General features: G+C 44.8%; 1 protein-coding gene across 3 annotated transcripts; it reads right to left on the bottom strand.

Moving 5' to 3' along the window:
* Positions 1 to 3,872: 3,872 nt before the first annotated feature.
* Positions 3,873 to 23,258, bottom strand: LOC114056191 (single-stranded DNA-binding protein, mitochondrial-like). Of its 3 annotated transcripts, XM_027881192.1 has the most exons (16): positions 22,886 to 23,258; positions 19,233 to 19,432; positions 18,633 to 18,681; positions 16,003 to 16,175; positions 15,246 to 15,367; positions 13,843 to 13,989; positions 12,904 to 13,002; positions 12,486 to 12,571; positions 11,666 to 11,836; positions 11,437 to 11,579; positions 8,980 to 9,019; positions 7,790 to 7,850; positions 6,695 to 6,835; positions 5,963 to 6,050; positions 5,312 to 5,400; positions 3,873 to 4,051 (listed from the first exon to the last, which is right to left on the bottom strand). In XM_027881192.1, exons 1-16 carry the CDS (start codon positions 23,219 to 23,221, stop codon positions 4,005 to 4,007), a joined length of 1,992 nt encoding a protein of 663 aa, XP_027736993.1. In that variant the 5' UTR covers positions 23,222 to 23,258; the 3' UTR covers positions 3,873 to 4,004. The 3 variants fall into 3 exon arrangements, with proteins under 3 accessions (XP_027736993.1, XP_027736995.1, XP_027736994.1); XM_027881193.1 differs by lacking the exons at positions 3,873 to 4,051; positions 5,312 to 5,400; positions 5,963 to 6,050; ... (1 more) ...; positions 7,790 to 7,850; positions 8,980 to 9,019 and adding an exon at positions 9,306 to 10,588; XM_027881194.1 differs by lacking the exons at positions 11,437 to 11,579; positions 11,666 to 11,836; positions 12,486 to 12,571; ... (5 more) ...; positions 19,233 to 19,432; positions 22,886 to 23,258 and adding an exon at positions 9,107 to 9,122.
* Positions 23,259 to 23,744: the final 486 nt, after the last annotated feature.

Raw genomic sequence — 23,744 nt, 5'->3', positions numbered from 1 at the left:
TGGGGGGGGGGGGGGGGTACTGTCAGCAGAGGTAGGAGAGAGGAGAGCTCAGCTTTTGTTTACTGAGCATTCTGTCCCCTTTCTGCAAGGAGCAGAAAGCCCACGCAGAAAAAGCAAACAAAAAAACCTACACACCTACACAGAAAAACAAGCTAGCTAAGAAGGAGCAGGCTGTTAAGGCAGAGCTCCAAAAAAACACCACTTACTTAAAATATCAAAGAATAAAGCTAGCAACAACACAAAGCCTGGCAGAGGAAAAGTGCTCTCTTTTCCTTGCAGATCCAAGTTACAGAAGCCACGACTCCTGCAACTGCATCATTACTCAGTTCTCGATCAGGTCAGTTGCACAAAGGCTCATTAAATATTTACAGGTGACATTTTCCTGACTTGTGACAACCAGGATCAAGAAAACCATCCATTTTCTACAGCCATTCTGTTCAAATCAGTTTGAGAAGCCAGCCAGCATGAAAAGAACAAATAGCAACAGAGCCCACAGGATAACAATTGCCAGGTTTCTGGCCAGCTCTCAATAAAAAAAAAAAAAAAATCCCTGAAAGCAATAGAAAACAGCCACAGTTAGAGAAGGTTTATTCAACTTAGCACCTCTTAAAGAGTGCAGGGCACAAACTTTAAGACTAAGAACACACAGAATGACCAAGCAATCAATTTTTAGTCACAGTAGGTGCTAGAGATTTTTGTGAAATGGCCAAGTATGGTAAAGGGCTGATTTTTTTTTTTTTACCTGGGACTTAAAGCACCAAGCAGAAGAAAAATCTCACACACACTAACACATTTCCCACAAGAGGATGTTTCTGTAGAAACCCTGTGAAAGTTATTTGAGTGTTGTGCAAACACATTACTTGCACTACCCAGTACCTGGTAGTGCACTAACAAAGAAAATGTCTTGTGTAAATGAGATCTAAATCACACAGCTGTGCAGAGAAGCTCACCCCTGCCAAGATAAACAGACATCAAGTCTTAGTTGGTACATACAGACACGCTCAACTTCTTGGCAAAAAGGCGTCCACCACAGAAACTTCAGAATTAAAAATAGGTGTGCTTGAGAATAGTGAAGTTTTCTTCCCACAATCCTGGCATTTTATTCCTTTTCTGACATGAACACTCATGAAATTGGGATAGCCAGTACTGAAAACAGCCTACTACTAAACCCACATAATTGTTACACTGATACAAGTTCCACTTTACCAGAGCATTCCTTGCTCTTGTACCCAGGGGCTTCTCAAAACACTAATTTAGCTTTCTTGCCTTCGCAATCCATGGCCCCTCTGCATGGGTTTCCACCAGGCTCCCACAGGCATTGCTGGTCTTTAACTGACGTGTGACTGTGTTTGGGAACAGACACAATTTCCCCCACCCACGGAGGGTTAACGAGAGGGCTATTTCAGTGAGGTGCGACTCTATTTCTTTGCCCAAATTTTTTTTAATGGTTCATAATTCCTGCAGAGTAATTTCTGCAGGTAAATAAGAATCACAGTTGAAAGTGTTCTTTGCTGTCTGACACAGGCACGATGTTTACAGTGTCTTCCTCCAACCAGCCACAGAAACAAACACAGGAGAAGACTGTTTCCTACACCTTACACCAGGCTGACAGAAATAACTGAGTGCCATGGAGCTGCATTGCAGACTAGAATAGCTCTCAGAGCTGCTAAGAAAATGCTCCAACTACTTGGTGAATATGCTGCCATTTTAAAAAACAAATCCCCTCTATTTTTTCATCTTTTCCAATCATCTCCAGAGATACGTAAAATAAATTCCTCGTTAAGGTCAAACGCTTCCGAATGTCCTGGTTGGTGCAAGCACTCAGGGTTTGCCTAATCAAGTTTACACAAGAGGTTAAAACAGACAAGCATTTTCCAGGGGACAGTGTGGAAAAATACTCATTGCCTAATTATAAACAAAGAATTGCTGTACTTCACTCAGGTGATACTGCTTCCATTCTGTAACACTTCCTCACAGAATGAGTACCTAACCATGAAAAGCCAAAAGACCCCCAGATGCTACAGGAATGCTGATTTCACACTGTATTTTCTCATAAACAAAGTTACCTAAGTTACAGATTAACTCTGCCCAATAGCAGCAACTCAGACATAAGAGATGAACACACAACATGCCTTCGCCACTGGTTCTTTCTGCTCTGAGTCTATCAGTAATAGACAGATCAGAAACGATCAGAATCATTTGTGAAAGTCTACCCTACTTCCAAGTTGTGATGAACACTCAAAATAATGCACTGCTTTTCAGTGTGTGTGCTCAAAGTTGGTATGTGTCGCCTTTGTACCAGGTCAACCTTTAAAAGTGTACTAGCTACTTTAAATAGAACTGGAAAGGCGAGAAAACTCAGTTCTTGAGCAAATATTTTTCTTTGCTGGCACCTAATCCAATACCTTGCGCTAGCTTGGCTGTCTCCAACTTGAGCCAGGGGCAGAGATTAGCAGGAGTTCTGGCCACTCCATGTGAGTGGCAAAGGGAATCCATGCTGCCACTTCTGCTCTGAGTTCGAAGTGGAAAGCCAGCTCCAAGCTCCAAAGCAGACACTGTCATAAGCTGTGCTGAACTCCACCACCACAGCAGAGTGCAAACAAGGTGACCACTGAATGGACAGAAAGTCAGCACATTCACTCAAGGCCTCTTAGAAAGCTCAAGACAAGCCCCATCTTTCAGCAAGCAGGAAAAATTTGTGTGGACCAAACACAAGCTGTACTTGGATCACCGCCGTGTTAAGCGCAACACCACAATTTTCCCGGCAATACAAAAGGCTCAGATTAAACAGGTAGTTAAGGGAATTAAAGTCAGAACTTCCCATTTAAAAAGATACCACAATCTCCTGTGGATAACTCTCTGAAGCAGCTAAGCATTTGCAGTACATCTAACACCTTGCTATGCCAGTGGCAGGGGCTCAGATAATAGTCAAAGCTTTAACTTCAACCAGAAATAACTGCTGAATTGAAAGATGTTTTTGTTAGTACAGACAATGCTCACAGATAGCACAAAAAAAAAAAAAAAAAACAACCATACTCAATTCTGTAGGGGGAAGAGCTGCAGAGATTCAGCTCAGAAAGAGATGAGATACAAAATCCCACCAGCTCTGAAGGCAGGAAATTGTCACCTCTAACATTTTTCTTTCCCTGTTCACATCATGCTGTGTTAGAACGGGAATGTAATAAAATGAAACACCTTTTAGCTGTGGAATTTATTACTAATAATGCTAAATAATTTTCACTCTTTGTGACAACAAAACCAAGTTAAACAAATGCCACTCCCACATTTAGAATCCTGGACTAGGGATATTTCTCACACACCTCTCCTAACGCACCAGGCAGTCGTTCCTCCAGCTCCTCCTGATGGCAAACAATGGGCACAGCACCCTAATAAGGGTGGGAATGCTGATGTAATCCTGTGTGAAATGCCATACCAACCAAGACCTAAGCAGGGTTTGCTGAAAAGAGAACACCTGATTTGATCAACTGGGATCAGCAGAGGGGCAGAAGCACGCGCTCAGGAGGCTTTCTCAAGGTCCGGGACAAAAAAGCCTCCAGCTGAGCACTAGTTGAGGCCAACAGCTCTTTGAACTCACTGTCTAACTGGCTTAGTGGAGGAAAAACGGGAATGATACCCATAGAACAGAGAACGGATGTCAACAGTGAGAGGGGATGTCAGGCCCCACAAGACAGGAGGAGATTAAGGCAGCCAAGGATATAAGGTTTGAAAATGGCTGAAGATGCAAACAGTAACTTCCATTTATATATTCACCAGCTCAAGAATTAATACAGCTGTCTGGATTACCTTTTCTCTTAAGAACAAAAAAGAAAGTAATCCAAACAATGATAACAGAGAGAAAGCACATGGAAAAACAAAAACACACAGATACCCTATAGGTAACAAGTATTTTATTTATTTATTAAAGAAACTACAGACATATAAGTGACTATGAAGCACTGAAAATCCAAAGGAATGAAATGGCCTGGGTTCAAGCACTAATGACCTCACACCTTATCTCTCGTAGAGCCCTCACTCAGAAAAATCACATTATCTGAAAAGAAATAAAAAAGTTAAATCTTGAGGATTGTTTTGCAAGCCTTCACACACACAAAGACCACCTATTTGTGTTAAAACAAGCTGCATATTTTAGAGCAGAACAATTACTAGAACAAAAGAGGGTCCGAAACAGTGTTCTCCCTCTGTTCCCCTGAAAGCTGACAATTAATTGTGGTCATATGTAACCAGTGTGCTAAAGCCGATGAAAAGCTGCTGAGCAGTCAAAGACACTAGGCACATTTTAAAATAATGGTTTAATTCTTTGATTATAATCTGTATCAGATACAGCTTATTTCCTTTTTCAGTCAGCACAACCACGTCAACAGCCTATAGAAAGCTCCTATTTCATCAAGACTCAGGAATTTCAAAACCATCTTGAGATGGGGCCTCTTGAACACACGGAAACCATTAGGATAATACAAATTTAAAAAAAGATACTTTCTTCTTCCCTCCACTAACTTTTAAACAGCAACTTACACAACCGCAAGCTGAACTGTTCATGTGAAAGTTTGATTGCTGTTGTTTTAAAGAGGCTGCAGAAACATCCAGAACTATGATTGTTCTTTTTCCTTCCTTTTCCTCTGTCCTAGCTTTTTTAGACATACTTGTGTAATAGAAATGTTTGCTCTACTACCCCACTAATTTACCCCTCCCTCAAAAGCCACAAGGTAGCAGCTCTACCTACAATAAAGATGTAGGATGCTCACACTATTTAAATGCTCAAGGAAAGAGTTTTCTAGTTCTCTTGTTCCTTGTGTCTATCCAAGGCACAAGTGTACTCCTTATGCATTTTGTGCTCTTCTTGTCACTACTGGCTACCAGAACAAGGTGTTTCTAAATTCTCCTCCTAGTTATCTGCACATAAAACAATCATCCACAGAGGTCCTTTAAGCTGGTGAAGTCTCCAGTCTTTAACAGGAAGAAAAAATTCCAGCAAACTGAGACAGAGCTACTAAACAAACTCTGCTTAGAAAAGGAATCTGCCTGACCTGCAGTACTACACACCAGCACTCTTAAAACACAATGTCTGCCTCCTGCATCAACTGGTTTGTGTGAGCAAAGGATGCCAATAGCATGCAAGTGTATACTCTGTGTCTTCACAAGCAGTGCCAGAGGAAATCTACTGGTACAAACTATTCATTCTCTCAAAATCCCTGAGTGTGAATATTGAGGATATAGACAAACCAAGCTCTATTTCAGAGGCCCTCCACTCCCTCTCTATTTTAAAAGGGAACCTTGATGTGTTGCTCCTTACCTGCTATAATTGTTGTGGCCTGTCGCCTCACATTGTTTTTATCTGTATATTCACCATAGTCTATCTTCCCTTCGACATAAATTCGAGAACTGGAAAAAACAAAAACAAAAAAAAACCAAACCAAAACAACAACAACAACAAAACAAACAAACAAAAAAACCACAACAATTTAGTTCTGGTCAGAGAACTGTGCTGCTGTTTTCCACTCTATATCTAGAATCACAGAATGATTTGGTCCTTAAGGTCCCTTCCAACCCATCTAGTTCCAACCCCCCCTGCCATGGGCTGGGACACCTTCCACTAACCCAGGTTGCCCAAAGCCCCATCCAACCTGGCTTTGAATGCTTGCAGTGATGGAGCATCCACAACTTCTCTGGGCAACCTGTTCCAGTGCCTCACCACCCTGACAATAAAGAATTTCATCTATACATCTAACTAAATTTCCCCTCTTTAAGTTTGAATTCGTTACTCCTTGTCATCGTTATTCCTGATGAAAAGGTTGAATTCAGAATCTAAGTACACAGCCATTTGTAGCAGGTCTGCTGACATTTTATGGCACCTCTATCTTACCATAGCTCCTGGTCACTATAATTATTAAAATAATCAATTATTAAGGCATTAAATCCTCAGCCACATTTCTTGTTCACTTACCCCTTCCTCACATACTGATAGGTAACATCCCTGAGGCCTGGCCTGAAGACAGAGATCCTGTGCCACGTCGTCTTCTGACTGACATCACCTAAGTTACATAAAAATAACTATGTTGGATGCCAAACTCTCTTTTTGCTACAAGACTCAGAAACTAGTTTTTATGAGAAGTGACTTGAAAACAGAAGCATACTAGCACTCAATATACCACTTCATTCCAAAACTCCATGTTCCACACATCAGTGTCCAAGTGCAAGTATTGTGCAGAAGCACAGTTCAAATCAAGAGATCATTTTTCCAGGAATACAGTGCTCATACTATAATTTCCCACCCCCCTCCCCATGATCCACATTGAGTAGAAGTCACAGAAAACAAGACACCTGTATCTTCAGATTGATGACAGAAACAAAGACTAAATGCATTTTTTTTTTTTCCTCCTCTCTTGAATTACAAACAAGAGGAGAGAACCCACTACACCTCTGACAAACCCAAACAGTGACAAACTGCCTACTCAACACTCTCTTCTCCAGAGGAAGGCTGACAGGCCGATCTCTCTTCAGGCTGCTGGGGGTCAGTATGAGACACACAAACACACCAGCATCTCTACTGACCCCAGAGGAACTTTCCTGCACCCAAGAGGTTTACACAGCAGCGTGGAGACAAGGAGGGGTGCTGCTGAACATGCAAACATGAGCTCAGAACACAGCAAAAGCAGGTTGCTCACTGCAGACTCACCTCCCTGTCCTACTTCACTATCCCCTGTCCGCCACATCTCATTGGTTGCAAGAGAAAATATGGTAACAGGATTTTTTCCTTCCACTTGCCTCATGATAGGGTCCTGTCCAACCCGACCCAGTAACTGAACACGATTCATGGCTGAAACAAGAGAGAGTAAACATATATACAGATGAACTACGATGCTTCTTATCACAGCAAGACACAAACTGGCAGCGTTTGTGAAGGGCTAGAACCACAACTTTCTGCACCTCCTAAACACTTTTCAAGCTCTTGTGACTTTTGTCTTATTCAGGCCCCCAGCAGCTGGTTTACTGTGCCTGTACTGTCATTATCACTAAATAACTCACTTAGAAAGCCAAATGTTCCTTTATCATCATTTTCCACAGACATATCCTTGAGTCACGAGACTATTTTGCTTTTACTTGTCTGGACTTTTATTTGTTCCATTATGATAAAACAACAGCATTGCATTGTTGTGTTGTTTTGTTTTTTTTTTTCTTAAAACAGTGACTTTAAAATAATATAGTTGCATTATTATACTCCATCCTCTGAATTAGAGGGTGACTAGTTTTGACACAAGTATCAGGCCTAGGCAGACACAGTTTATCCCTTCTGCGTGTTCAAGGACAGCTGGAGGAGGTCAGGGAAGGATCACTCTTGCAAAACCCTGTGAACTGAAGAGTGAAGTCTGAAGTGTACACCTGGAGGAAATCACAGTGGGGCAGCAGCCCCCAAACAAGTCCCCCAGGCGCAGAAGCATCTCGGAAACAAGGACATTAGACACCTAAAGGCAGGTGTTAGAAATCACAACAGCAGGCCCAATTCACTGCCACTGATGAAGTACAACTACCTGCCTTTTACAGGTGGTACTCTATGTCAGGGTTTTTCCCTTGTCCCCTCTAAAGTGCTGCTTGGCTTCACAAAGACCAGACAGGAAGCTACTCGAGCCTGTGCCTTTGAAACAACACATTCTTAGTTACCACACTGAGGGCTACCACACCAACCTGTTTCTCTCCCACCATATTTCAGAGGTTCTAAAAACCGAGATAAACACAACAAGTAACAGTAAGTTGCACCTCAGGAGCTACTTACATCTTTCCAGTACCAAAGGGGCAACTGTATCAGACTCATGTCTCACAAACTGGTGAAACACCTGAGGGAACAAACACATGTTAGCTTCCAGGACATAAAGTATGAACAGCATTCAGAAGCCCTGACGCCTCATTTTCTGAACACTTATGGAGGTTCTGCAAGTATGTTCTTTTCCCTGTAACTGATGGAGGGACTGAGAAAATAAATCCATTCAGCTAAATGAAGCCAGTGGGATTATCCAAAGAACATCTGGTTAAAGCACCATTAAAAAGCTGCCTAGGAGAAAGAGAGGTCCACAGGTACATCTCCAGAAACTATTTTTAGGACCTGCAGTAACTACTGTTATTCTGTAATACATAAATCAGAAAAGAAAGGGTTGAAGCAGAGTGGGTTTTCAGTTCTTTTGGTTTTCAGAAAGAAAACCAGTTTTGATAGTCGCATCAATTTTCTGCTTTACTTCAGAGATTAACAAGACATGCCCACTTGTACATCCATCTGCTGCCATGAGCGGTAGGATGCACTGACAATCCACACTCCTGAGCAGAGAGCAAATCAAGGACACAAAAACCCCAGCGCTGCAACTAAACAAAAGTGGGGAAAAGAGTAAAGGAACTGCCTTAATGTCAGCAAATATCCCGTCCTAGAGGAAAGGAAGGGAAAACAAAAGTCCAGGAGCACTCCTGCAAAAGGTCCATGTGCAGGAACTGGGAAGAAAGCTCATTTCCTGTAGGATGTGAGCAGGGGAGCTAAACCAGAGGAAACGCAATTTGCAAACCAGAAGCTCTCTGGTGCGTATGTGTTCCTCTCTAACACACACGCAAACCATCTCACTCTCGTTCCACACACAAGGCAGATCTTCCAGTTCACCATTTTCCCGGCAGCTCAGTAACCAAGGCCCGGCATTCGCCTCCCTGAAATACGAGCGCAAACAAGAGCATCTTCACGGGCTGCAGCCCCGGCCAGGCTGGGCGAGCGGCCCCGGCGCTATTCCTGCCCCTGCCCTTCCCGGGCTGCTGCCGTGCCCACAGAGTCACTGCTGGACAGACGAGAGCGGAGGGATCTCCTTCTTCTCCTCCTCCTCCCGCCGGCCCTTCCCCGCCCCGGGCGCGGCGGGCACACGGGATCCCAGTGCTTCCCCACGGAGGCCGCGGCGCGACCCCGGGGCCGCCCCACGCCCCGCACGGCCGTACCTGCCACGCCGGTCGCCGCCACATGCCTTCTCCGGCGAGCCTGCGGAGGGAAAAGCAGGGCTGAAGCAGCGCCCGAGGGAGCCCCGGCCCGGCCCGCTCCCGCCGCCCGACCCCGCGCCCTCCGCACCTCTCCCGCCGCCGCCGCGCCCGGAACAGGAAAGGGACCGACGGGAGGTTCCGGGCGGAAACCCGCCCCATCCCGGGGGGACAGGCGCTGGAGCGGCCACGGGCAGCGACTGCTGCGTTCACCCGCCTCGGCCCACGGGGGACCGGGAGCTCTCGGGTGGCGGGGGAGGAGGGAAAAAACAAAAGGAGTCACTCCATCATCGGTTAAAAAAAATAACATAAAATGTTTATTTGCACGTTTCAGTTCTGAAAATATAGGATCTTACAGTTAAAAGCCAGCATCATAAAAACAGATTTCAGTAAAAAACTGCAAATAAGCGAGTTACCAAGTTTACACTCTCCCTCGTAACAGTGCAGCGCTCTGTCCAACCAGGACACAGCCGACCAGGACCCACAAAAATACATTTGGCGGGGAGGGAGACGGTGGCGTAGTGTGAGGTCTAATAAATATGAAATACGTACCACAAGTTACATGGGCAACTCCAAAAACCTGGAAAAGCCCTTACCCCTCATCTTTGCCGAAAGGGTGCAGTTTGAAGGCAGGCAGCTGCACCAAGTGTGAGATACTGGAACAGAAGTGGGTACCAAACCCAGCTAACAGCACACCACAGTCACCCCCCAACCAACACCCCAACCAAGGAGTCCTTGCCGATCGACAGAAAGTAAGTCAGGCATCAGGGACTAAGTCTGCAAAAGCTTACTCAGCTAGAGGAATTTTGTTGCTGAAAGCTGAGGGAAGGAAAGTTTTTCTTCAGCTTTCACTCCTTAACTCAGTGTTTCCTTTTACTCTTTGTCCCCCATCAGTGAAATGCCATTCCAGTTGCATCCCAAGTCCACCAGGACTGCTATGTAACCAGTCTGACTCCTGATGTGTAGTTAACATAGCCATAGTCTCTACCTACTCACTCCTAGAAGGGCCCTGCTGCAGATGCTGTCTTCAGGTACAGCCACTATTGCCCCTCTTAAAGATACACTCAGCCAGAGCATTAGGTCCACAAAACCATCAATAACAGGGCCTAACTAAAGAAAGAGGGAAGTAAGGAGAGAAAATGCCATCCTTTCCCTTGTATGGCAGATAGTCTGTATCAAGACCAATTACACAAGAAATGTAACAGTTAAAAGACTAGCGACAATAATCTTAAATTCCCTAATCCAACACCTGTAAACCAGTCATTCTTCCCTCAGCCAATGTCTCAGCATAGCTAAGTGGTTACCAAAAAAAAAAACAACACGATAGGGAGAGATAATATGGGGCATTGGTCTATGCAGACCCTCAGCTTTCACAGGGCCCTTCAGCAGTCAGAGCTTTTTGGACAACACAAAAATTCAGTAACCCAGAGTAAAGCTAAATGAGCGACAGCTCTTCCCTCCCACCAGGCGCTTGCTCTTCTGCTTAGAAGAGGTTTCAGACTCTTGCAACTTGGCACTTCCTAAGGCTTGGTCCTTCATGAGGGTCTGGGCAAGGCGAGCTGCTTTAAGTTCCCTGTAGGGGGGAGATGGAAGGAAGAGGAGAGGAAGAAAACCGGGTCATGCAGGAATCCCCACCAGCTACAGAAGCAAGCTATGAACAATCTTGCACTAGAAGGTTACTGTAATACTCCAGCAGGAGGGGGGCAGCTTTTCACCCAAGAGGGTGACATGAAGATTACTGTAGCTGTCTCTAGAGATTTACCAAAAGAAAACTATGTATCGGGTCAGTAACACACTGGCACCAGCATGAAGAACCCTTAGCTCAGTTTTTCTCCCATTGTTTCAGAGATTTGTGAATGGCAAAACTTATAAAGGCACATGCTTCTTTTCCATTGCCTTTTTTCCTTTGCTGCTCTTCTAGAGAATACATTCTTCGGTCTACACAAAAAAACCTGCTCTCCAGCTGAGTGCTGCACTAAGTGGGTGGTAGGGCAGTTCCTAGGTCCCAACACCCTAAAACATTATTGCCAACAGCAGTGAGAGGGAACAAGGGGGAAAAGGATATCTGTAGTTCTGGTACCACCTGAGTATTCCCTTCCTTCTGTGCTAGACCACTATCTCAGTGCATTATCAATTCTTCATCTGCCCAGTGGCTGCTTACTGTATCAATATTTCCATCATCAGTGGTTGCAATTAATGCACAAGTTCACTGCTCTAACTTCAGCCAGCTCCTCAGAGCTAGAACTGAGGCCCAGCTGCTTGGGTGCTGCAAGCCCCACCATCCTCCCAGCTCCAGGCACAGGACCTGCCTGGGTACTTCTGCAGTTGTGTTCTCCCAGCACTGCCACCCTACACTCAAGGCTAGTGACCAGCACTAGTTATGCCCATGCCTTCTCCTCTTCATGCCCAAGCCAGTCCTACCTTTCCAGCATGGCTGTCTTGCATTTCTCCACATTTAGCTCTTGCTGGAGCTGCAGAGCTTTTCCACATGAAGGACGGAGAACAGGGTGTTTAGTCAGAGCTGTGGCAGAAGGTCTTTCCACTGGGTCAGGATGGATCATGAGCTAGAAGGCAAAGGAGTTCAGAGTTTAACACTCCTGCCACGTGACAGCTGCAAAAGCCACCATTCTGTCAAAGACTAATTCCTCACCTTAAGGAGCTCAAGAAAGCTCTGGGGAAGGTTCTGGGGGATCGATGGGATGTTGCCTTTGCGGATGTGGTGCCACATGGTCCCGTTGTGAGGCAGCGGTGCTGCACCAGCTGCCAGAGCTACCGTGAGTGCCAGGGCAAAGATATCTGCCTTGGGCAGGTTGCAGTATTGCTGCAGAGAGAAGGTAAAAGGTTATAGGAAGGAAACATCTTGCTATACTAAACAAAGGTGGGTTGGGGTCCAAGCTCAAGAAGAAACAGCCAAGCAAGTATGTTTTTGGCACTGGCATCACCATTCTCGTGAGCTGCTTTCTTCTCTTTAGGACAAAAACATCGACATCAGGTAGTACTGTAACTAACAGCACGTTGGCTTTCAGCCAGCCACAAGAAGCTTGCAGCCCACTTTATGGTCACTGCAGCAATTCTAGAGGATGGTCTAACAGATGTGTGCCTCCAGCCTTCACCACAAGGCAATAAGCTAGCCATGCCCAACTCAAGATTGCATCTAATGCATTGACCTAGCCATTCCCAAATCCACTTGCAGCACAGATACTGTCACTTAAACACCTGAGCTGATCAACACATCCAAGCTGGTTGTTCAGTATAGATTTCCATTTTTTCCACTGGCCAGTGACAAGACTGCAGTCAGTTTAAGAGGTGTGTTGTGCCTCTCACCTTGCCCCACTACCTGTTCAGTGTTCATTGGACAAGGCATCTTTCTGGGTGAATATATTCCTCAGTAATCATATCCAGCAGTTTAATATCAGCTGAGTCTCTCCCCACCCCATTCTTCCCACTGCCCTGCCAGCAGCTGTAGGTACCTCTTGCAAAATCTCATTGGCCAAGAACCGTCTGTCTCCTTCCTCCACCTGAGGGTTTGTTATTGATGTCACATGTCCAAGGTCACCTGGGACAAAGAACAAACAACTGGAACGTAATGAAGCAAACTGATGTAGTTCTCCATCAATAAAAGCCTGCATTTTATAGGCACCAGTAAGAGCAACAAGAAAGCGCTAAGTAAAAAAGCAAGTCTGCTCCTACTCATGAATCTTGGTTTGGAAACAAGCTCATGAGTTTTCTAGGAGCTGCCTCCTTATTAATTCCAGTAAGTAACTGGGGCATTCAGGACTTTGCTATCAGTTTTGTATGTGAGTCTCTTCAGCCAGCAGGACAGAGCAACATCAAGCAATAATGGGCAGCCCTAATCTTAAACCAGTTGTAAAGTAGGCTAAAACCTACCAATCTTATACACCACACCAGAAGAGAATTCATCTTCACTGTCACTCTCCTGCCCAGCGGGGCCTGCAACTGCCAGCTTGTGACAGATGAAGATATTACCTGCAAGATAGAAAAGTTTAGCAAGTGCGATATGAGTAGTCAGACTGCATCAGCCTGACAACTCTGCAAAAATCCCACCTGTCAAACTAGTTAAGCTCTGCAGCCAGAGAAACTGTGCACGTTTCCCATCAGTTAGTCTGTTTTCTGCCCACCTCACGTATTTAGCAACACAGCTGGCAGAAGACAGCTGTATCTTGTGCAGAAAATATCCTAGCAAAATCAACTTCCCCTCCCTCTACCCTCTAAGCTAAAAGCATGATTTCAGCAGGAAAAAGGAGCTCCACTATAAGAATATTAACTATGCGACTGGGAGAGCACTGCCCAGGAGGTGCCCATCCTCAGCTTCAGAAAGGAAACCTTGTTACTATTTTTGCTGGAACTTAATCCCTCAGGGTAGCTACACATACAAGAGCCAAGTGTTGTGCAACGAGGCAGCAGCAAATAAGGAAGTCCCTGTCTTCATTAGCAGCCCTACTTGCTCTGCTGGTATGAAGGTGATTCCCATGAGCCAGGATTACAGAGATCACAAGACAAAAGTAAAAATGCTGCCAACTACCAGAGAAGCACTTTTAGAGCAGTAGTAGTGGCACAAATAAAATAAATAAATAACCACAACAACAAAACCACCAAACAACAAAAACCAGCAAAAAAACAAACAAACAAAAAAAAACACCACCCCAAAAAACCCCACACAAACCACAAGACATTCACCTTTTAGGGTAAGTCTTCTTTCCTTTCCTTTGAAGCATTATGATAGGTCCAATCAGAAGGATCTATTACAGATCTTACCCCTGAAGGGTCAAGAGCAAGACCCTCCACAAAGGAGTGCACTATACTTACTAGGTTTGATATCCAGATGCACAAGGCCAGAGTTATGGATGTATTTTAGCCCCATGGAGACTTGTAACAGCATTTCCTTCAGCTCTGCTTCTAGGAGATACTGCCCAAGCTTTGCATTTTCCAACAGAACATCTTGGAGACTCCCACCTAGGTGAAAACAGGCAGTTTGAGACCTCACAAAGGTTTTATAGAGCAGCATGTTTTTAATAGCTCAGTAGAAACTGCTGCCCAGAACACTGACAGGCTTGCAAGGATGCACTGGCAAACCCCAACCAGACCAGCTAATATATGCTCTATATGTGCTCTGGTGATCAAACCTGGACGTCACCGTTTGGCTTCAGCCTTCCAATTGCCTCAGAATGCTCTACCTCCTGCTCAGCAAAGAATGAGCAACTGCAGTTCTACCCACAGCACCAGGAGGGCTGGCCTGGTAGCGACACTGATGGTGCTTCAAAGTGAACAAGCAGAAGGCAGGTATATGAATGGTGAAGCAAGGAAATTAAATTCCCACCAGCAGACTTTGAAAAATGTAACATTTGACACAGGCACAGTTTTGTGGGTCCCCATTGAGGCACTCTGGCTATTTTAGCACTAGCAAATACCATGGCTTCTCTCTCCATCAGCCTACTTTTCACCACTTCTCCTTTAGCCTCAGATACTTGTGTTCTAGTGGATGAGTAATAATGTCAATGCCGCAGCAACAAGCACTATATTTCATGGTTCCCTCCACCCTTACTCCAAAAGCTATCCCCGCTCTTCACTGAGCCCCAGGACTGCAGGTGCAGCTGAAAGATGAGCATTACATATTTGCCTTTAGCTCCTCTGGTAGCCAGATGGGTCCTTTCAGATTTCTCTCAAACAGTGCTGTGACCAAGGGCAAACTCAAGTAAGAGCGCACCAACCTGCCTGCAGCACCCCATTTACACTTTGCCTCATTATTTACTCCATTCCTCTGCAGCTGTCAACCCTTTTCTTCTAGCCAAGATGCAAGGTACCTTCCTCTCAACCAGGTAGCCACTTTTCCAATCGTTATCCACTTTCATTAAGATGAGTTTGTTGCCAAGGTACGTGGCCTTTAAGTTACCTGCTCTTGAGTCACTTAGATCAGATGTTACCTGGACAGTCCCAGGCACAGCTCTAAGCATCAGCACAGGAAATGCTTCTGCAGGCCAGCCAACACAGAGAAACAGTTTTAAAGTTCCAGAAATTAGAGGATCTTCACATCTTCTAATACACTGGCACCATTCAGAGCTTCATCTAGATCTTATGAGCCCTTACTGGATTCTCCATGGATATGTAGCCCCGGTGCTGTTTGCTTTGTTGTAAACCAAAGTGCCCCATATTTAAGGGGACAACTGCACCCATCCTGAGATCTCGACCCTTGACACTGTCCCAGCTCTTACCATTGCAGTGCTCATTTTGGATAATCATGTGGTCATCCTCTGCCCAGGCCGAGTAGTAGCGCACAACATGGGGGTGGTGTCCAAGGACAGCATGAGCATAAACCTCACGCAGTGCCAGCTGCCTAGAGAAGCACACACAGAAAGAGCAGAGGTTACAGAGTGACAGAGTCTGTTTGAGAGCCCAGATTGCCGCCTGGCTTGAGAAAGGGGGAGCAGAGATGATCAGGACTTTCTCTTGAGTTTTAACAGACAGACTCTCACAGCTGCTGAAGAAAAACCTGCCCTTGCTCAACTGTGCTGAGCAGCTGTCCAAATAATCACTGAGCAAGTCTTTTGTTGAAGAGGCAAAAGCAGCAACAACTTCAAAGACTTTGCTTTAGCATGCAGGACACCATGAGCTGGTCAATACAGACGTGAGCAATGCTGGCCATTCAGCAGGGCAAGGACATACCACAAACAAATGATTTGACAGTTATTACTTTACAGAAAATATCTGAATGGACCCAAGGAGCTCAGGTAAGGCATCATCTCACTTTGCAATGCATAGGACTTCTTCCTTTCTTAGACATTTATATCACTATCTGTACAGTGCTATCTTCCCCATCTCTTCTAACTGTTACTTGGAAGTGCAACAGCAGCCAATTTTTGCTCATGCCATCCCTCAGACACCTTGAGATCCACACTCCCTCCTTCCCCATCACACCTCTCAAGAACATGCCCATCATTTCCACTGGCAGTTTCTAGCCAGCAAACTCACTCATCCGAGGATCCTGACAGAGGCCTTTTGGAGCGTTTGATGGCATAAACACATCCATCAAGGCGTTTGATGCACTTGTAGACAGAGCCAAATTCTCCCACACCAATTTTTTCTAATTCCAGGAACTCCTTCTTGTAGCGGGAAACCATATTGCTTTCTTTCAGAGGATATCTCTAAAAGGTCACAAAAACAGCAAAGACAAGTTTGAGCTGAAAGATTTAAACAAAGGTTTAAAAAATAATATCTTATGTTTTTAGAGGTGTGTAGCACTTGCTCTCAGACTACCCATGTCTCTCTCTCTCCCATTCTGGATGCACACAGGCATGTGTGCAGGTGCACTGCCTGTTCTTGTTGAAATACTACCTTTCACTCAACCATAGTGTTTTTTCTGACCACCTACCAAAGGCCAAATTGTGGGGTTGTGTTTGCTTTAGTTTTTATAAAATCATGACTTGCTAGCCATAGAGGTAGAAACTGCAGCTAAAGACAATTTTAGTCTAGTTTGGTGTATGTGCCTAAGCCTTCTTGGGTTACTGCCATCCCATCCCCTCTCTTGGCAGCCCAGACCAGTTTCTAGACCTGTAACTGATGGAATCAGTCAGAGAAGAACAGCAGGCAACAACAAAATACTGAAGTAATTGGCCTAAAGACAAGGCTTGAGAAGACCTGTTACCAGCTTTGATAGGTAGAAATCCAGTACCTCTGAATTAGCCTGACCCATGTACTGAATTTGTGTTTAAGAAAGAGTTATTGCCTATTTTGAGTACAAGAGAGAAGCTTCATGGCCTGAATGTTGGCTTCAAGTGGCTCCAGAGCTGGTGTACTCTGGCAGCTGAGGTTGCCTGCAGCAAGGCCATTCTGCATCAGTTCAGGCTCTTCAAGTTTGAAGCACCAGCTGTTGACTAATGGCAGATTAGCAGCTCTCTGTGTATTTGTTTGTATTCCCACTGATTTCTCACCCGGAGACACTTTTCCACAAAGGGTTGAAAGCCTGCAGAACAGTTGGAACATCATTATTGCTACAATAATGGCCACTAGGGAAATAGGAGCTGCTGGTTCCGCTTGCAGAGTGATGCCTACTGGCAGGGTAGATGAGTAAAGAACAGATAAGCAGCGGAGCGTGAAGTGAACAACAAGAGAGTGGACTAAGTGATTTTTCTCTATGCTCCTGCATCCCTCACAGGGAAGCAGCTCATGTGGCACAGTGGTTTCCACAGAAACCACTGCTGTGATTGTTGTGGTTTGTGGTATATGACCTTAAAGAGGAGGGGGCAAGAGTTGGTCCTCACAGCCAGCAAGATGTGGCTCACATGAAACAGCAGCCCTTCACAACAGGTTGCATTTCATAAGAGAGCTGTATTTTACACCATCTTAAAAAGTTTGGGAATAAAGATACCTCATAGTACACAATTTTATATCTACGTTACATAATCTAATCAGCACTCGAGCAGAGTAATATTTCAGTAAATCACAAGCTACTTAAGGCTTTCTTCTAGGGAACATAATAATTGGGGCAGCCCCGGATGTTGCCTGGTAGCAGAGTGCCTCTGCAGGTGTAGTTTTTCCATGGAGACCAGTTTTCCTGCAATACCAGTCTGCTCGGCTAGAGGGTACCGTTATTCTTCTGTAAGCCTGACTCACAACTACAGACTTGCGTTAAGTCAAGACATTGCCTTCAAGGGGCTGCTCAGGAAAATTGAGATTTTTATCTCATCTAAATGAAGATATTTAGTTGAGGCTTGGCCTGCTCTCCAAAAGCCAGCTGGATAAGTAGCATGCCCTCAGATAAAACTGGGAAGGAGGAAGAAGACTGTGGGATATGGGCTCCCACACCACTGTCCACCTCCGCCATCACAGCTGGGAGTAGATGGGGCCTCCCACCAAGGCTAAAGCTGAGATTTGCCAGCAAAGTACAGCAGTCAGCAACAGCAAGAGGACTCTGTTTGGAGCTCTAAGATAGGGCTTGCTGTCCTGGAGCTATTTAAGGTGTGGTGGGGCCTTCCCTTGGACCCCAAGGCACACAGACACCCCTCAGCTGGACATTTTCCCACAGAGCACAGAATTTGCCACCTTGCTTCAGACATTTGCCATCAGTACTGCTGCAACTCAGACTGTGCCCTCAGGACTTATCCACAGCTCAGTCTTTGTGGTTTTGCAGTGCAGGTCCATATGTTATTTGCAGTATAGAAGCTGTATTCCATTAACATCCAAAGATGCTCAGTACACCAATTCACAGGAACAGCAACATACCTGTTTTCTGAACCACAAAGGTACAATCCCTATTTATGCTAACTCAGTAGTTTAGTAATACAGTTCCCTCTGAGAATCCCAAATTCTATTTCCCAGGAAGACCTCCTGACCAAAATCAGTGAGTTTTATAGTATTACTTGTCAAAGTTCCAGATCTGCTGTAGTAGAAGTTTCCTTTAGAGATAGGAACCACTCCCAGGTTTGTCATCTCAAACAAATGTTAACAAAACATTCAGCTTGGAATGATTCTGTCATAAGGATTCATCCTCTGGCATGATGCCATGATTTATACTCTTAAGTATAAATCACCACCAAGTATAAACACCAAGTCTTTACTAGCATCTTATCTGCTCTGTGGGAGGGAAATATAGAGACACTCACCTGTGTAGGTAGCTCCTGTTTAATCTGGCTTCTTGGATAAGGATCCTTCCTACAACAGAAGTTTAGGAAAGTCTGGTGTTACCATTTCAGTGAAGCAATTCAACTTAGATTTGAAATAAAAATATCTTTCAAAAAAACCTCCAAACTTGCTTCGCAGCTTAAAAATGTGTTTATAGAGAGTTAACACTCTAGTTTTCAGCTGAAGCCCTAAAGACTGCAGTCCTAGGTTAGGAAATCTTTGTTTCCACTTAGAAAGCCTTCACAAAGCAACTTCAGTACTGCCCACAGGACAGAGTGGCATTGTCCAGAGGCATCATTCTCCTGGCCACCCTATTATTGGTGAAGCTACAGAGCTACAGCCATAGCACCGAGGTTTAGCTGTTGATCCTCCACTTCCATTCCTGAACGAAGGAAGTGATTGATTTTTATTTATTATTTCTCTTACCTTTACACGTCTAGTAATGTTTGCTCTGCACCAATGAATACTACAGAAGTGAATGATTCATTGTTAGTAAATAAGTACAGATACTGAATGTCTCCATTACTTATCTCCTTCAAACAGTCTGCTTCCAGTCTGCTATTTAAGATGAGCTCACTTACAGTTCTCCTCTGGTCTTCCTCTTGCCATTAGGAAGAAAGAGCATTTGTCGATACGACTCCGGTGTAAAGGGATTAATGTTGACAAGAGAAGCTTGGGTAGAGTCATCTGAGTCAGCACCAGGAACGTATCTCGGCTGGCGGAAGCCTTTGGCTGGGACCTTTGTCCCAGCTGAAGGAAAAGCTGTCTTCGATAACAGGCTCTGTGTTGAGAAAGGAAAAGAAATGTGGAAAATAAACAGCAAAATGTTTTTGTGTCTGCTATGTCAGAATAGAATTTCTGTTCTCCTCAGAGAACTCAGTTCCCTTCCTTGGGACAGCTGACTCCTACATCCCTGTGTCCCTAGTTTACTCCTGATGGTTTTCTTCTTCCACAAAGCATTTCATTCTTTGTTAAGTGCTTTCAAATTCTATTCCCTGCTCAGTTGGGTGAGGCCTGCAGAGCCATTTTGGCAAGCACAGTCCTCAAGATGCACCAGCTGCTCCTCTTTCCCACCTACAGAGACCCAGAAATTGCATCGTATGTTGTATTAACATGGAAGACCTAGTTCTGTCAGGCATGGACTGTTGCATCAGTTAGGTCTGAACAGGTTTGTCAGGAGGTGAGCTGGAACACCACCCAAGTTTCCTTGTGGTTCCCCAGCACAATTAGAATAGGGTGCATTGGTAGAAATATTTTTAATATAGCTACTGGCAAATCAACCAAAAACCATTTCTCCTCATGAGTAAAAACCAAAGTTTCAGAAATTTAAGTTCAGAAGGAACCTCTGCATCTTCTATACTTCAGCTTCCCACAGAAGACAGACCACTTGGTTCCACCTACTATTCCTAAACCTTCAGAGAAGCACACACCACTCTTGAGTTGGAGACAAAAATCTACTCGCTCTGACTTAACCTCTTCAGTAACCATCAGCTTTACAAAAATATAAGTTTGTTTTGACTTGTTTCAGCTTCAAGAGAGCAATATTAGCTCTAGAGGTTTTTTTAATATACTGGTTTCCTCTAATTTTAAAAGTCCTTCAAGAACCCAGAACTCTCCCCTTTGAAAATGAAGGTACTCCTATATCTTTCCAATCCAGCAGCACTCTCACTCTTATAGTCCCAGAGTCACATCTTCACTCACATCTAGAGTTGCTCTTTTCTCTCAATGAAAGTTCCTGAAGATAAAAAAACTAGAGCTGCATGCAGTATCCTACATCCACTTAACTGGTGCTGCACTCATGGATATAGCTACTTCTGGGAAATTCCCTTATTTCTGTATTGTGCTGAAAAATCTTGCTCCTGGTTTACTATGACCCTGAAAATGACTCTTGATCTCTTTCTCAAGCTCTGCATCTCATTGCTCCTGAATGGGAAAGTCCTGCTTCTGGCTGAATTAAAAGCAGTAGACATCTAAGCCCAATTTACTCAGCAGCCCAAAAGCTGTGTAGGATTGTGGCTGTGTTCTAGTCTAACCACAAGCCAAGGAAGGGATCTCAAATACCATTCCAGCCTGTTGATGTGTGCACACATGCAATTCCTGTCTGCTCTACAGGGGCTTCTTTTTTATTTCACAATCCAGCAGACTTGTCTCCCTGTAACATCATCTAAGAGTAGCTGCTGCCATGCAGTGTAGGGCAGCTACCACAGCCAGCTCTAGCAACCTGTTCCAGGATTGAGCAAACCTACAAAATGCAATCATCTGCCTCCTGCCACACATCCCAGCTGGGGCTCTGGTGCTCATCTGTCTGCAGTTAGATGTGGCTCTGCTCTCTTACCCTTTCTATCACCTTGAAATGTTCCAAGATCAATGCTCCCAGCCTTGTGGATAAGATTTTGGGCCCTTTAGAGCCCATCTTTTGCAGCATGCTTAGAAACCAAGACCTTTCTCCCAGCAAAGGAAAAGAAATTGTTGATTTTGTGCAATTGCTGCTCACGAGCTACAAGGTGACAAACTACTAAGCAGCGTGTCTTGAAGCATCCAGCCAACATATTAGCTACACAAGAGCACACACTGAAAGCACCCTTCCACTACCAGCAGCCTGGAAAAGATTCTAGACCTTCCTTGTGGTTTAACTCCAGCCAGCAACTAAGCCTTTGCTTGTGAGCCCTTTGCTCCTGACCCCAGCCCTTCCCCCAGTGGGATAAGGAGGAGAAATGAGGCCAGGGGTGGGGGGGGGAAGTAGGTAAAACCTGTGGACTGAGAAAAGAACAGTTTAATTATTAAAATATAATAATTATTATTATCATTGCAATGAAAAGTGGCAACAAAAAGAGACAAATAAAACCCAGGATAGATGCACAATACACTCGCTCACCACCCACTGACCAATGGCCAGCCCATCCCTGAGCACTGATCGGTCCCTCCTGGCTAATTCCCCCCCATTTATACATTGAGCACAACATTCTGTGGTATGAAATATCCTTTGGCTAGTTCCTGGCAGCTGTCCACACAGCTTCTTGTGCTTCTGCTCACTGGCAGAGAGCATGGGAAACTGAAAGGTCCTTGACTTTGGGTAAGCACTACTTAGCAACAACTGAAACATCAGTGCGTTAGCAACACTGTTCTCATATTAAATAAAAAAAACACAGCCCAGCACCAGTTACCAGGGAGAAAATTAACTCCAGCCAAAACCAAGACAACCTCTCATGTAAGTTAAGGTGAGATTTAGGGAGACTTTTCTATAAAGGGTCACTGCAGGAAATTCTTGGAGTGATGCCATTTAGAGCTGCTCCTCCCTAGGGAGCGGCAGGCCACACCTCAGCAAATACTGCCACATAGTTGATCCTAGAGGGCCAGAGGATCATCCTTTTCTCCACATAATCAGGTTTCTGCAGGAGGACAGAAGTCAAACCCTAGCTCAGAAGTATTAAAAGGACTGATATTCTGAGCTATCACTTAAGCAAAGGAGCAACCAGTCCATCAGTAGAGCAGAAATACTGAGAGAAGGACCAAGAGGAACAAGTCTTGATGGCAAGGAGCCAGTGCACACACTAGACATTACCTAGGAACAGAGAAGCTGGTGCTAAGACTCCATCTGTGATTACAGAAGAGAAAAAAATGAGTTGTATTATATTCCATGCAAGAAGTTTCACAGGAAATAAAGGCTGGGATCATTCTCCTAAGAAACTAGCTCTGTAGATAAGTAATCCAGACTTGCCACAAAGTGTATCCCAGCCACAACAACATTTCCAGCTTTCAAGAGAAAGCCCACTTGCAAACAAATGTGCTGAACAGAGCAGTAAGGGCAGCTGCCTATCTCCAAGCTCCCTCTGGAATGATGAGCTTCCTGAAGGGAGACGCATTTATCTCCTACAGAGATGCTACAGACATCCACTTCTCTAAGCAGAGTGTGAAGTGCACAGGGACAGCCAAAGCACATGGTTGCTTGGGGCTTTCTAAGTCAGACTGACTCAATACCAGCTAATTGGTTTTAACAGCATCTTTAAAAGAGTCAAGGCAGTTGCTCCCACACACAGGTTTCTACTCACACCCATAGAACAATCCTTCCTTAGCTCATGGTCTAGTTTTCTAAGGGAAGAGTACAAGCTCTCAACAATAACAAGAAAAGCTTTCCACAGAGCTGGAAACAGATCCCCTCACCATCCACACAGTGATGCCACAGCAACACCAGAGACGTTGAGTGCTCAGGCAGAGAGTTGATACGTGCCATTACCTTGGGAGTGTGGGGGGTGTCACACAGCTGCAGCTTTTTCCAGGTGATGTGCAGTGGTGTCTCAGCTCTGCCCCAGGTCTTGTTCATGGCTGGGGAAGCCTTCAGGGTGGGACTCATCCAGGCTTTTGTCCTGCTCAGGAAAATCTCACTAAACTTTCTCTGAGGGGGGGTTGCTGGCAGAGGACTACTCTCTTGCCACTTCTGGAACTCAGACCTCCTGGGAGGGGTCAAGCACAGAGAGTCCTCCTCATTCACGCTTCTGTCTTCACTCTCTTCACCACAACTGGAAAAATCCAGCCGCTGAACAAATTCGTCACTGTTGTCCCAGTCACCCATGTCACCACAATGAGACACAGCAGGTATAGCTGACACTGGCCTGCTTTGTAAGAGGGAGAAGGGCAGAGGAAGAGGAAGACAGTGTTTTTACACACGTTAACTACCTTTTTCCTTGCTTCATCAAGGACATCAGTTCTGCTGACTGCACTCCCCCACCCCAAACCCTCAGACATGGAAGCCCTAATCACTCATGGGTGTCATTAGACTGCCTTAGGTAACAAAGAGTACCCCAGAATTACTAAGTACAAACCCATTCAGCTACTGCTCATGAAACAACAGGTTTTGCCTTTTGTCTTATTGATCCAAGTCAGATACGACTCAGAAGCCACTACTTTTCCCAGTATAGCTCCAAAAGAACTCCTCCATCCACCAATATTTCATTCACTGTTCTCATCACACAGAGAAACAAAGCCATCCCATCCTAAAGAACAACACACACCAATGCTCCCCTCACCCTTTTCTACCTTAAATTTCTCAACCAGAGAAAAAAACCCCATGGTACATACAGCTGTAAAAGCAGAGG

This window comes from Empidonax traillii, unplaced genomic scaffold (assembly GCF_003031625.1).
Source record: "Empidonax traillii isolate 1590-97213 ecotype Southwest subspecies unplaced genomic scaffold, ASM303162v1 scaffold84:size2688230, whole genome shotgun sequence".
NCBI lineage: Eukaryota > Metazoa > Chordata > Aves > Passeriformes > Tyrannidae > Empidonax > Empidonax traillii.
The sequence above is the reverse complement of the archived record's forward strand: the minus strand, read 5'-3'. Positions and strand labels throughout refer to the sequence as shown.

Coding starts and splice junctions, on each gene's coding strand:
- LOC114056191 (XM_027881192.1), bottom strand. CDS start 23,221: ATGGGTGACTGGGACAACAGTGACGAATTTGTTCAGCGGCTGGATTTT. Junction 13,990..15,245: donor CCAAAATGAGCACTGCAATG/GTAAGAGCTGGG, acceptor GTTTTCACCTAG/GTGGGAGTCTCCAAGATGTT. Junction 6,836..7,789: donor CCCTTTGGTACTGGAAAGAT/GTAAGTAGCTCC, acceptor CTCTTGTTTCAG/CCATGAATCGTGTTCAGTTA.